A 14,894-nucleotide genomic window follows, 5' to 3' on the forward strand; every position below is an offset into this window, starting at 1 on the left:
AATGAAAACAATTGATTTAGTCGGTTGTTGAAAAACAATCGTTCATTCCGTTGTAGTTTTACGTAATGGCTGAATTCACTCATTCTTTTGAGTGAAACCAGTCTATCGGAGCAATGGAACGAAAACGGACGATCCACTCGGTTGCAGTTTTACGTTTTAGTGGGACTATTCATTAATTCTTTTGAATGAAACCAGTCTGTGGAAACAGCCGAATGAAAACTGTCAACGCAGTCCTGCGCATTCAGTTCGGAGCATTGTTAAGTTACTATTGTTGACTGCATTCTGTATTCGCCTGTCGTCTCCGTCACTACTGTTGCGATATTTGCTTCTTACTGAATGCCGTTAAGTAGTAGTTCAGTTTTTCTTCCATGTTTATGAGTAGGCATTTTCTTGATAGTGTACTTTGTGTCTGGGTCAGACTGTCGAAGCGCTCAGTGGCGTGGAAATGGAAGAATCGTATGTCTGGATGAAATGTGATTCTTAACATAAATTGAGAATGACGTAATGTAGCTCCAAGAATGATTCATATTATGAAACTACACTATTTGAAGAAATTCAAAGAAAATTAACGAATTATGATAAATATTTCCCGCAAAAAATACTTTCGAAAAGAGCAAGTGATTAAATCACCAAGCAATTGTGTATTAAATGCTCTCTGCTCATGTCACGCCGGCATTTACCGAAATAGAATTATTGGTAATGGGTGCAGTCCAGTGGGAAGAGAGAGATGGAACTTCAGTAAATTTATTTACGTAATTGTTCATTTATTTAAAAACGAATTTATAATGTAACATCAGTTATGGACTTTATAAATACAAATTTGATGTCAGAACTACGAAAAATTCATATTTAAGTAAATACATAAATTCTGAAAATACTTCATTTTTAAAGCTATACCTGTCACTGCTCCTCCTTGACTATAAGATACGTTATTTGTCTCTAAAGTTAGCAACCCTAGTCACTAGGGTCGGAATCAGGAAGGGCATCTGACCTCTCCTTACCACTAAGACTGCCAAATCCAGATCCTGTACAGATACCAGATAAGGGCAGGAAAAAAAGAATATGATCAAGTTCCAACAAAGGGTCTTACCGCAACGATGTTCCCTGTTCCCGTGGTGGATAGATCGGTTTCCGTCAGATCAGCCAAGCTGAGTGCCGTTGACTGTGGCTGGCATTTGGATGGGTGACCATCCTGGCCGCCATGCGCCGTTGCCCTGCTGCGGTGCACTCAGCCAGTTGAGCGGCTACTTGATTGAGAACTGGCCGCTCTCGTCCCGAAACTGACGACGGCCGGGATAGTGGTGTGCTGACCCTAACCCTCCACATCCGCATCTGATAATGCCAGTCGGCCGAGCATGACGGGCCGATCGGTCAGTAACATTGGGTCTTTTGGCCACACTTGCAGGTTGTGTCGTCACACGCCAACAGCGTAAATGATACACAAGTAATCTTGCAAGACTTGCCACCCGAAAACGCCTGAAGCTTCCTGCAGGCAAAAATTGTAGCACTCAACTGCACCTGCAAAGAGCCGTCAAGGAAGCAATCTGGTACACTTCCAGCAAACATTACTGCAAGTGGCACTAACTAGAATTCAGATCTCAGGGGCAGAGCAAATTTTCATCACCCGTGACTGGCTGTAAATGGAAAAGGGCACAGTGACGTACGGTCCTCGGTTAGTAGACACTGTCATAACCTCCTGGGTAAAATCTCACACACTTCCAGTCTCAAGTAACTAGGATGCGAGACACCGCTGATGGCGGTCAGTGTGTGGGCTGCGGGAAGAGCTTCTTTGGTGATATCTGGGTGTTTCGTCACAATAAATAGAGACAGGTTGAAACCGTGGCTCCGCTGAGATAATAAGCCGTTGCCGAAAGAGGGGCTGATACGTTCGGTAGTATTGCCGTGAGCTTGAGACACTTGTTCTGTACCGTTTTCCAAGATTATGACACCTGGTGTACTTGCTACATTCTTGTTACTTTACAATTGCCTCTAACACTGTAACTGGCGAGTCATCACATACAAACATTAATTTTAATTTTTCACAAAAGCTTACAGTAAGTTGACGAACTAGCAAAGTGTACGTGGTATGCTCCATCCAACACTGTCATACAAGTCTGACTTTTATTTCATTATTTGTACCGAGTTCTCTGAAGCAACATATGAACTACTGCGAATGCGGGAACTACAGTTCCTCCCACAAAAGCGACAAGTTCACAACCGATTTAGTTGTGGCCATTGCTCCGAACCATTAGAAGCTACAAAACTGTGCGGAAAAATAAACTGACAAGATTTTCTTCGATACAAAGCAGTACTCCATCTATTTTAAGAAACAGTCAGTATGATCAGTTTAGAAATCATCAAAAGTGAATCTTATCGTCAGCATGTGGCAACCGGTATTCTGTCTTTGTCGATAAGTAGTGAGGTTCTTCTGTATCAAAATAAAACTATCGGAGTTTGATTCAGAGCTCTGCACAGATTAGGACGTTAACAAATACGTGTCTTATATGGAAATACACAATGTTCCACTTTGCTACAGTAGTTTTACGAATCACGCACTCACATTCGACGATAGAGTGCGTGGTACACTTAATCCTTAAAGCACAAATGGCAAACTGAGCTAATTGTGGATCATATTGATTTTTTATCGACAACAATTAACTCCAAAATGCATTGTACGTGTCATTGCCTTTAATTTCTTGTGGTAAATCTCCAACTAGTAAATTCTACAACTAATCATAAATTTTTTGGATTAATTGTTTCGCGCGACAGCTGACGTCAGGGTGCAGCGGTTAAATCCCGATAAATTTCATCCGCCATATAGTAGATCCGCCGGAAGTCGCGATTGGCGTTCTTGAATGCCATAGGCGTCTAGTAAACAGTAAGAACCTCAAAATGACCGAGATCTTACGGACAAGTGCGGAGTACAGCCGAAGAACGGCGATTACCGAAAGTCGCCGCGCTGGGCGTTCGCCCACTGAAATAGTTCGATTCTTCAGGTACTCGAGATCAACTGTTGACGATGTTGTGGTTAAGTATAAAGCTTCGAAGAAGTACGGGGAAGGTTCCGCTAAACCGGCGAGGAAACGTCGTTCGAGTAAACGCGTGTCACGAACTGCGGCAGTCATCGAAAAGCCTCAGGCGCTGATTTCGGAGGACCCTGGGCAATCGCTGAGGAAACTGGCGTCAGTACTGAATATCAGCTAACGAACAATGCGTCGGATGGCAGAGGGGGACGCCATACGAGCTTTTTCGTTCAAAACCTTGATACGTCCTGGTCAAAGGAGTTCCGCCTCCGAATAGCCCGGATTTGAGCCCCCTCGACTACTATGTTTGGAGCATAGTCGAAAGAGATGCCAGTAAGACGAGGCACTCTAGTGTTGCAGATCTACTCACCGCTATCGAAGCAGCATTCCGAATACGGGCAACGCTGTTTTAAAGAGTGCGTGCTGTCGCTTTAGGACAGACTGGAGGAGGTCATTGCGGCTGAAAGGAGTTGGTTACGTCGAATAATGTTACTCTTGAAAGATACAACTACTTATATGTAAAAGGATTTTCATTTGTATTGCGTTTTAATAAATTTGCTTTAAAAAAAGTTTCATTTTCCCGGATTTAAGCGTTGCACCCTGTAGAGAGGGGAAGTAATTATGTTATCCATTTGGTAATATGTGCATTGAAATCAGTGAAACAGTCTGAGGAAGAATTAAATAAACGACTACGAATTTCTTCAACCGTTATCTAAATGCTTCAGATGAAAATATTATCTTAGAGCACCCACTATTCTACACGACAACCGTCCTGCCTGAGAGGGCTGTAGCGCTTTGTGAAAAAAGAAGTTGAACAAACTACTGACATTCGGATTACTGTGCGAGTGAACGTTAGACAGCTCAACAAACGATTGCAATTCGTATGACTGTGCTTACGAACTTCATAGGCGTAAAAGTTATTTGCTATATTGTCATGCCATTGTGTTTGGAGAGACTTAGATGCCGTGCTAAGGTGAAACGTGACACGAGATTTATGATACAACGGAATCGAATTTCATTCCTAACTAATTCTTTGGCTTCGTAGTTTCGTTCAGGTTCAAAAATATTGTTCAGATCACAGAAGCTGTTCACTACTCAGTTTTTATCAGACCTCATCATTTCAAGGCTGTTGCATCAGTAGAATCATTAGTTAAGATATTGAATCTTAATTTACTAAGATTGCTTGCAATTCCTCTTTCAGGCTTCATCGAATGATAGTTTCAATAATAGCTGTAGATTCAGTCTTCTTTCTTTGCACTGTTTTGGCGACAACAGAATCAGTAAATACGTCATTTTAGTACGCCGCCACGTATCTATTCAGCGAATAAAACAATAAAGTGGCTTGAGGGGCAGCTGAAAAGTCATTTCGTGTTTTTTATGAATTTTTGACTTTCAGTCCTTTCCTATTGCTTGCTTGGCTATGAAGAAACAATATTACGTCACAGACTTTACCCTTTTCTCACCAGATAGATCTGTGCACGAATCCTTATGGGCTACTAAGCTTTTTTTAATGTACCGTCGAAACCATACGATGGCGGAGAATGTTCTAAACGTAAAGATGAAAACGGCTACCACAGTACCGCAGCTCGCGGCACGATGTAGCTGCTCAGTGGCGCCAGTCGTTACCTGTACGAGTAGTATATCGCTCGCCTCGTTATACAGGGTGATTCAAAAAGAATACCACAACTTTAGGAATTTAAAACTCTGCAACGACAAAAGGCAGAGCTAAGCACTATCTGTCGGCGAATTAAGGGAGCTATAAAGTTTCATTTAGTTGTACATTTGTTCGCCATTTCAGCCAATAAAGTTTTTGGTCCCTTTTTCTTCGAAGGTGCTACTGTAACTGGACTACAGTATCTGGAGATGTTAGAGAATTGGCTGTTCCCTCAGCTCGAACAAGAAGCACAACAATTCATATTTCAGCAGGATGGAGCGCCACCACATTGGCACTTATCTGTCCGTAACTACCTGAACGTCAACTACCCGAGGCGATGGATCGGCCGCCAGGCAGCCCGTGACAGAGCACGTCATCACTGGCCTCCAAGAAGCCCTGATCTTACCCCCTGGGATTTTTTCTTATGGGGGTATGTTAAGGATATGGTGTTTCGGCCACCTCTCCCAGCCACCATTGATGATTTGAAACGAGAAATAACAGCAGCTATCCAAACTGTTACGCCTGATATGCTACAGAGAGTGTGGAACGAGTTGGAGTATCGGGTTGATATTGCTCGTGTGTCTGGAGGGGGCCATATTGAACATCTCTGAACTTGTTTTTGAGTGAAAAAAAACCTTTTTAAATACTCTTTGTAATGATGTATAACAGAAGGTTATATTATGTTTCTTTCATTAAATACACATTTTTAAAGTTGTGGTATTCTTTTTGAATCACCCTGTAAACAAAAAGTCACTGCATATCTTCTCACTATACTCACTTCAATGTTCTCAAACATCGTAAGGAAACTACAAAGGTCTGTCTAAAAATACGTTAAATATTTCAATTTCTTTCTAGACAAAAAAACATTAGACTTGTAAAACAAGCAGCAAAATACACGCCATTTATCGTAGTACCACGTGCAATTTTTGTTACGACACCTCAATGGTTCCACAAATATTTCATTCTCTCCAATTTCCTGCTATAATTGTATGCGACTCGACTACATTGTAGATTTTACTATACTGACCGCGACGAGAAACACAGCAGCTTTAGCTGCCAATACATTTCTTGGGTTTTCTTCACTGTCACTGTTCACGGGAAAATATTCCGAATCCTTGGTGCGACTGCGGCCTCAGCGCTGATCTGCAGTCAAGATGGATACGCACCTTCACAGGATCGCGTCGAAATAATGACTTCAGTGCTTGCTATGCCGCTTTCTCGTTAAGCCCTTACCGAGTACACAGGAGCCGTCTGACACACTTTCGCACAATTTACATCGCCGATTTCCAAGACAGAAACATACAGGTTGCAAACCTGCCACAGTTTCCAAACGACGCCCCCTGCTTTTGATGCGCAACGGAATCACAACAGTTTACTTTTTGTCTGTGGAAGAAGAAAATAGAGAAAATAGCTGAAGTTTGCAGATTCTATATTCAGTTTTACATTAGAGAGCTATTGTAGTGCGCTCAAAAAGACACACCCATAGAGTATTGTAACCGTGTGCACCTACACTTAGTCCCAAACACAACATTCGAAAAAAGAAAATATCGTTTTCTCCACTAATACTGGAAAAAAAGAGTGAAATTTCAAGGGAGAAATTTTTTTTGATCTCCAGGATTGGGAATTTCTCATAGTCTGTGGGTGCAACACAGTGCCACATGCTTTCACAAAGGTACAAACCAATTGGTAAGATGCAAAATAAGTAAAAAAATACTGGAAACAAGGGGATCATCTTGATGTGCTTCTATGCTGCATAAGCTGATTCCACCAGTCACTTTGAGAGTGGTTTTGGGAAATTCCCCACATTTATCTAGTCTAATTATAGGCCCTAGCCCAAATTCTACTTAATGAAAACAAAAAAATTTAGCTTTCAAAACGTTTTGTACACCTTCCGTTAATGTAGCTGGTACTAACAAAGTTGAGATCATGAAAGTAATGCAATCAATCAATAAATGTGAACAGATGTGAAATTCTGCTTCCTAATAAGATATTATAGTTGGATTCATGTTGAACTGGATAAGCAATTTTTTTTTTTTTCAGATTTATTTCCTTGTTCTAAGTACTTCCTCAGTCGTTCTGTCTTCTTGTTGCATTTCAGATTTTTAATTTCCAGTTTCAGTTTAACTTTATGGGACTATGCATAAATTATTTTTGTGAATAGTTCCTAGCTTTATTTTATAGCACGTTGAATATAGTGAATTTCACCATATGAGAATGTTATTTCACATTCAACTAGGTGGCATTCATATTAAAAATGTAAGATTTACTTTGCACATGCTTTTGAAATATGATTGCTGTATTGCTGTTTACGTACCAAAGCAATCCACCTTGAAAATAGTAAGTATGTAACTATCAATATTTTGAAATACAGTAAACTTTGTGTATTCATTAAATTTAACTCTTTGGCATATTTTTCCTGACTCACCAAATCAGTTGTATTCAAAGTGACAAGTTTTGAATCTTGCTTGCTCTTGGAAAAATTTCAGTGGAAAACCTTTGACTCACCTCATACTTACTATATTCAACTGTACTTCCACAGACCTTTGTCATGGACTCTGATATTACAATCTAAATTGTAAAGTCTAAGTCCCAGTATTTTCAATTAAAAATAAGCAAAAGCAGGAAGTGCCACACTAAATACCAGGACAACTCAATACATTTCTATTTTTGTAATTAACTCTTACAGGAATTCAGGTGACCCTGCCACACACACACACACACACACACACACACACACACACACACACAGCTGTTTTAAAGCCCAAACATGGTTCTCATCTGTGTGCCAGTATCATTGTGTACTCCAATTTATTTCTCAACAATTCAAATGATCATATCACTCTTATTGTAGAGTTCTTATTCACAAATGCTATGAGACTCATCAACTTGGGATTTTAAATTCATGGAAAGAATTTTACTGAATACTAGCATTTAACTCAGTAATCTGAGGAGGAAGAGGAGAACTTGTCTTTGGGAAAAAAAGTCATTTTAAATATTAACATATTTAATATATAATGTACACAAAATTAATGTGATGTATTATTTACAATATAGTATGAGAAATTACAACCTCATGTTCCTTTTTAAAGAGTTCTTTTATACCATCTTTTTTGTACAAATTCAACAGTCATGGTTATAGTTGTATAAACTTCTTTTAAAAATAAAAATATAATAAATATCTACTTTATTGCAGTACTTAGATCACAGTATCAGTTCTTTTTTAAAACCTGAAAATTGCTTAATGCTTAGTCAGTCAAGGTACCCCCCACAATTAGAAGGGTCCACAACTATGCTTTGGTAGGAAAAAAAAGTCCAGTACGTAATACCTGCATACCACTCCCTTACTAAATTCTGCAGAGAAAACTAAACAAATAAGGAACTGCACATTAAATGAAATGAAATAATTGCCCCTGTGTTTTGTTTTACAGCAATTGCAGCAGGAAACTTCCTTAGAAATTTCTCGTACACCACCAACTGTTAAAGATACAAGCCACATATGAAAATTGAGAACAACAATATTGAAATTTCTCCAATAAGTGTATGGTGGTGGATGCAGTTTTCCTTTCAACCTTTGAAAACCAACAACAAATTACTACTACTTCTTGGCAAATTTAGGAACAAAATTCTTACAGCTTGGAATGCTTCAGTGTTTAAATCAAATTTAAGCTTAACCTCAATAAAGCCAATGGTAATAAAAACAAAATGAATCTAGTTACTATTTACTAGATCAGTTTAACCCAGAAACAAATTAGACAATACGTTCAGTTCCTGACATCCACAAATGAAACAATTTAGCATTAACTATTCTGACAAATCAATAATTATTTTTCCTACTCTGGATAAATTGAAGTAAAACTAATACATTTTTGTGCCTCTGAAATCTAAACTAGTGCAAGCAGCCCACTTCATTATCAAAATCAGGTACTCTAGATTACGATTTTCCGAGAGCAAAATTAATTTGATAACCAATGTAAAGCAGTTGGCAGGTTGAGGAAAATACAATGGCAGAAATCCAGAGATCTACAGAGAATGTGGCATGCCACATGGTCATTCATCTGTCTTCACAAACGTTCTTTTGATATGCAGGTTTCTAAACAGTCTTTTGCAGTATTTGCCCCCATGTCTTATGGCAAGGAACATTTGGGCAATCACACTTGCTGCGCAATCGCTTGCAGCACGCTCAACTGCAGTGGCGCGGCTCCCGGCGGCAGCAGCCCGACAGTGGTAGCAGTAGGCCTCGGCGTGCTGTTTGCTGTCACATCCCGCGCGTGCCTCTTCACGTGCTTCGTCAGGTGATCTGACCGCATGAATCGCCGCTGGCAGACCGAGCACAGGAAGCGCTTCTCTCCAGTATGAGTCCGTTTGTGCCTCGACAGCTCATCAGAACGTGAGAAGCGCCTGCCACACTGTTCCCACGCACACACGAAGGGCTTCTCTCCTGCAGACAACAGAAAAAAAGACATTAGTGATCCATAATTCCATCTGCCAGCTGTTTACTTTCAAAGCTCTGCTTCATTTCCACTTTGGTACTCATTGATGACACCATAAAAGACAGTCTAGCAACAATACAGAAATATAGGCAGTAAGTCTTTGTCAAAACTATTCTAATTCATTCTCCTCCACTCCTGTAATGTTCCATGCAAGGAAGCTTTTAGTACCCTTGAGTTACCACATGTTGCACAATATCTGGTTAATCCCTGTCTTGAAAGTTTCAAATACTTAATCTGACTGGAATGCACTTAAGTCTTCCAATGACATTCAAACAGTCACGAGATTTGTGTTCTTGCAGAAACTGAACAGTAGTATGGACGCTGAAATAAGTTTAGGATGAGGAGGGATGAAAGTAGCCCATAGAATGCCTGGAAAATGAAATGCAGTACTTAAAAAATAAACCCCTAGGTGCAGGATAAGCAAGTGGTGTGTTCTGCCAGTTCTGTCCTAAGAATCATTTCACCACCATGTAGCAAACATATAAAAACTGAAATGTATGGGAAACAGCAAGCAGCTGAAGAATATATATAAATGACAACAATGTTAACTTCTATATACTTTACATGATAGCCTGCCAATAGGGGATAAGAAATGACAGAAGATGGTAAATAAACTGGCATCATTTCACTGAAGAGGAGGCAGCAGCCGCAACCCTCATGTGTAAAATTTTCTCTCCTCGGAATGGGACAACTGCCAGGTAAAATTAAACAGAGAAGATGCCAAGGATTTGTTTGTCAGTAGAAGACGATCACACATTTATCCAACTTCAGTATGGACACAAAAAAATCTGAACTATGGGAAAGTTAAGCATCAAAATTTAAAAAAAAAATCCAAAATATGTAAAGGAAATGTTACTGTGTTCCATATGCTTCATATAAAGCAGTAACTAAAATGGAAGAAATTTAAGCCTATACACATCATTACCAAAAATCTTTCTTCCTGTGCACTGCTTGCAAGTCTAACATTAAGCCCAGTGACATAACAATAGTCCACAATATGACATTTGGTGCCTTAACGGGTACACACAATTCTTTTATTAAGGGCTGTTGTAGATGACCCCCTACTGGAAGCGCTTCAAAATTTTCCAAACATGAAAGAAAATCCTTTCAGAGTGGCTATTTGCAAGGAGACTGATAATTAAGTCAAATCGTGAGCCAGCTGACTTAGTTTAATTCCATTCACTGTTCGTAGTATTTGCAATTTCTTGAATAGTCAAATCCACTGTTTAAATATTGTACAGAAAATGGTAATGGCAAAAGGGAAGGATAGAAGGAAATACAGCCTTAACTCAGCCAGCATAGTCTACTTGGTACAATTAATTATAGGAGATGTATTTGAGCTCACCTGTGTGAGTTCTCATGTGGGCCTTGAGGTGCGATGACTTGAAGTAGTTCTTGTTGCAACCTTCGAAGTTGCACTCGTAGACCCTGCGGCGCGTGTCTACCGGGGCCTGGACGGGCTCTTCAGCAGGCGGCGGAGCAGCCAGTAGGACGATGGGCGCCGCCGTTGCAGGGGTGGAGGCCGGTGCGCTGCCCCTAGCGGGACCACCAGTGGCAGAGGGTGGCGCCACGTGCAACAGCGTCAGCGCACGTGGCGACACCGGGATGAGTGCGCCTCCCGCCAAGATGACTGCCTGGGCACCTGCCGTGCGAGGTGCCACTGGCTTGGGTGCAATGGGCACCGGCTGGTGACCGCTGCTAATACTGTGCGAGGACGGCGGGACAGCACACCCGGCCGCCGAGAGATTCAGCTGAGATCGCTGCTGCTGCTGTTGCCGGCCACAGACCACGGGAGGTGGCGACAGCGACTGCCGAGGGGGTACGACAGCAGACGGCAAGTTTGCAGGTACTGGAGAGGTTATTTTCAGTTCCGGTACACTGCTCTCCCGATTAGTGTCCTTGCTGTTCACAAAGATCTCCTCCTTGCGGGTGCTCATCTTGAACTTCAGGCTCTTCAGGATATTGACCTCCCTCTCCTGTGGCAGTTTCGAAGGGTCTGCAGTCACAGGTGCGGGCTCAACGGATTTATCTCCTCCCGTCTTTTCAGTGGCAGCGAATGGCTGTGGTGAGCATGTGCCATCCTTGTTGGCCCTCATGATGACAGAAACTGGCATCGAAGTCACAGCAGTGGCCTCCGGGCTCGGTGTCCTCGGGGGCGTTGGTGCTTGAAGAAGCTGCACAGAAAAGAAACATGCTGCTGTCAGTGAAATACACAAAGTCTATCTCTGAATGCCCTAAGATCATTTTGAATATTGGGTAAGAACGGTACTAACCAGGGAAGACAATAAATTATATAATGAATCATTTAAGTAGACGAGATATTTCTTCACACAATGAAGATTATGTAAAGCTTCATGAATTACAATCCTCAAGATTCCCCTTGTGTGACTGATAATTGCTGGCAGTAATCTGACAAACTTTCCTCCCATTGGCACTAGACAACCAATCTATTGTTCTCAAGATATTTTGTCACAAATTACAATAGTGCAATGTTCACATTTACTGCAACTGTTGTGTTGGAAAATGAGAATTTGCAATATCAAATGAATAATAATATTTCGTCCTAATGTGCGTATAACATTTTGAAATTGAATGAAATGTCATCATATACGTCACTGGTTTTTTACTAACACAATGTTTGCTATATGTAAAATTAACTGGGCGCACGAGTATTGGGGGGGGGGGGGGGTGGAAGGAGGAATGAAAAAGGATCCTCATTTATTGGGAAATCCATTATATTGGGCCTCATAAAATCATCCATATTCAACCCATTTTTATGGCGTTTTCCTCCATATTTCTGCGAACAGACTCGCAGCAGTTAAGCGGATCGATGACTCACCGTGGCATACTGTCTGCAGACCCTCTTGCGAGGTGGCAGGTCAGCAGTGATTGCCACCTCCTCCCCTTCAGAGTCTGATGGTTGTGGTGTGGGTAAGGCAGGTGGTGACATCTGTTGACTGAACTCGTAGGCTGCTATTAGCTTGCGCTTCCGGCAGCCGGCGACGGCGGCGCTGGCAGTCAGCAGCGAGCTCACCGCCTGCAGATCCACCGCGGCAGCGCCAGCCTGGAAATCGATGGAATATTTTAGGTCGACGTGTTGGGCAACACATTCTATGAATATGCGGATACAGTATGTAGCAGTATATAGGAACTACCTAAGACAATTTTACAGTGTCAGACTCCCATATTAACGCAATATTAGCCTACACATTATTCGAATGAAGTGGTAGTCTGAATGTGACCCCCCACCCCCAAAACCAAATACAGAATATCAGAAGAATTTTCCTTTTCCTCACCCTACTATTTCGTAACTTATTAGAGTAAAACTAATTTTTCCAAGTAAGATAATTCCATTTGAATCTCAACTACGAAAACTATAATACACTGGTGTTAACGTCGTGACTCCATTCTACCTTCTTAAGACTATTACCCTGATTTGCAATTTTCTTTTTAGAAGAAGGGCCGTATGTGTTTTGACAAAAACAAATACTACGAATTAACATCTCCTTAAAAGGTATTTTCTGTTATAATGCGCTCAATTTCCAGTGGTTGTTAGCTAGCATTATGAGCATCCGAGAAACAACAAGCAAAATCTAGGTACTAATCAAAAAAATGGCTCTGAGCACTATGGGACTTTGTCATCAGTCCCCTAGAACTTTAGAACTACTTAAACCTAACTAACCTAAGGACATCTCACAACACCCAGTCATGGTACTAATCCCAATACGCACAGTCGAGTGCGTGATTAGAATTACCGTGGTTAGTTTTAAAAAGACATTCCAATCGCTACATCCATAACTTCAAATACACATTTTCGTTAAGAGTTTTCGTAACGACTGAGTTTTCCAGTCAGAGCGAGAGCATTATAATAATTTTGGACCGCCAAAATGTGTGCCTTTAGATCTTTGAAAAGGAAAATGTTCATCTGGTGAAGATATGAACGATAAGAATACGAGTGCACTCACGAGACGGCTATCATTGTTTTTAGTCACTTTAGAATCAGGATTCAAGTTTTCTTCCATTTCCCAAAATTTAAGCTCGACAACAGGGTGGTTCTTCTGATTTGTTTTCTTATTCTTGTCCGATCTGACGTTATAACCCCGCCTTTAAATGGCTCTGTCGATGGAATAATGAACGAAGTAAGTGTTTGGCAATATGATGCGAAAGAACCAAAGCATCTGCTTCGCACTGATCAGAAACTCTGAACGGGGTTTCTGACAACCTCTGCTGTCTTCTAGCGGCAGATTATGGGAAACATAGGCACAAAGAAAAAGGCAGTGTCCAGCGGCTGGATTTGAGCCATCTCCAGGGTCGCGTGTTTCTAAATCGGTTTAGCGCGTCGCACGCGGGCCGCTCAAGGCCAGCGCGCGGCTTTGTTTACAGCGCGCTGTTCACGTGAACACCAGCTGACAGCGCCGTGATTGAGCCGTGCACAGCTGCCCCTGCATGACGCAACCCGTGCCGTCCAGCTTTCCCCGGGACGCCTTTGCTCTCTCCACACCAGACGAACGCTCGATATTCCTCTTTAGTACGGACAAAAAAATCTCCGAAAATCCACTGACAAAAATCCGGCCTCCAGAACTTAAAACTCAACAACACAACTTCCTTATCGATAGTGACACAAAAATGTCGTGACTAACCGTTACAGCACTCAAACTATGACGACTTTTAACAATTTTGCCCTTCGCTGTTACTAACTTCTTCCGAGGACCAGGAACGTGTTAACAATGGAAAGTTTAACTAAGAGAATTTTTGCACAGCTAACTACAGAAGCAAAACTTCCCCAATTTAAATAATACAAAGGAAAGAACGAACCTCACAGAACATTAATTTTTTACCAAAGTTAACTGGATTCACTGAAAAGAAATGGATCGTTGAGACGAAATGAATTAAGATGCTACAACATGAAACAGTATCACTGAAAAGTGATCAGAACATTTGATCACGAAAAGTAATTTTTTCGGGACAAACAAAAATTTGTGTTAGATTTGTTTAGAATGTCTGCCTGGAAAACATTTTCTTAAGCCGCAACTTACACTCAATTCGTCACATCTGACTAATTATAGAAACGCAAACTGAACTGAAAACAATGAAAAGTTCAGAAATTACCGACAATCACCAGTAAACCGCGCTCAGAAGTGACGAACGTACCAGCAACAAAGAAAAGCCAACGTAAGTAGTGAAAACAGTTCAAAACTTAATTTTACTTACATTCCGCTGCTGCGGCGGTGGTGGTGGAGTTGTGGGCGGAGAGAGGACCATACTGGACGATCCTTCCATCCCGCTTTGCGACGAGGAATGTAAAAAAAAAATCTAGCGCTTTCAATCACTCAGTGTGTCTAACTAGTGGTTCTCACGAGCTTCTCAACCATCGAATCCCAAACGAAACAGCGGACTGAGGGTCGCGGGCCCGACGGCCAGCGTGTTATTGCGAACGGGCCGCGGGTGTGTACCGGGGCCGGGCGGCCGCACAGACGCTCGTATTGGGGCGGGAGGCGCGGGCCAATGGCGCGCGGGGGCTCGGCCCGGCCGGCCAATGAGAGCGCGCCGGAGCACGCAGCCAGCGCGTGAACACCGGCGTGCTGTTCACGTGCACACTGGCTGACCGCCGCGCCCCGAGCCGTGATCGTGACGTCACCGGGCGGCGTCAGCGCGCGTCACCACTATCGACTGCGCGCCTGCGGCAGCACCCGGGCCGCTCGCTTCCGGCGCCGATGCGATCCGCCC

General features: G+C 42.0%; 1 protein-coding gene across 1 annotated transcript; it reads right to left on the bottom strand.

Annotated features, from left to right (window-relative positions):
* Positions 1-7,663: 7,663 nt before the first annotated feature.
* LOC124615712 (Krueppel-like factor 3) lies at positions 7,664-14,613 on the bottom strand. The gene is made up of 4 exons (XM_047143764.1): positions 14,379-14,613; positions 12,007-12,231; positions 10,513-11,341; positions 7,664-9,115 (listed from the first exon to the last, which is right to left on the bottom strand). Exons 1-4 carry the CDS (start codon positions 14,445-14,447, stop codon positions 8,826-8,828), a joined length of 1,413 nt encoding a protein of 470 aa, XP_046999720.1. The 5' UTR covers positions 14,448-14,613; the 3' UTR covers positions 7,664-8,825.
* Between the last annotated feature and the right edge of the window lie 281 nt (positions 14,614-14,894).

The sequence above is a fragment of the Schistocerca americana genome, chromosome 5 (genome assembly GCF_021461395.2).
Source record: "Schistocerca americana isolate TAMUIC-IGC-003095 chromosome 5, iqSchAmer2.1, whole genome shotgun sequence".
NCBI classification, from domain to species: domain Eukaryota; kingdom Metazoa; phylum Arthropoda; class Insecta; order Orthoptera; family Acrididae; genus Schistocerca; species Schistocerca americana.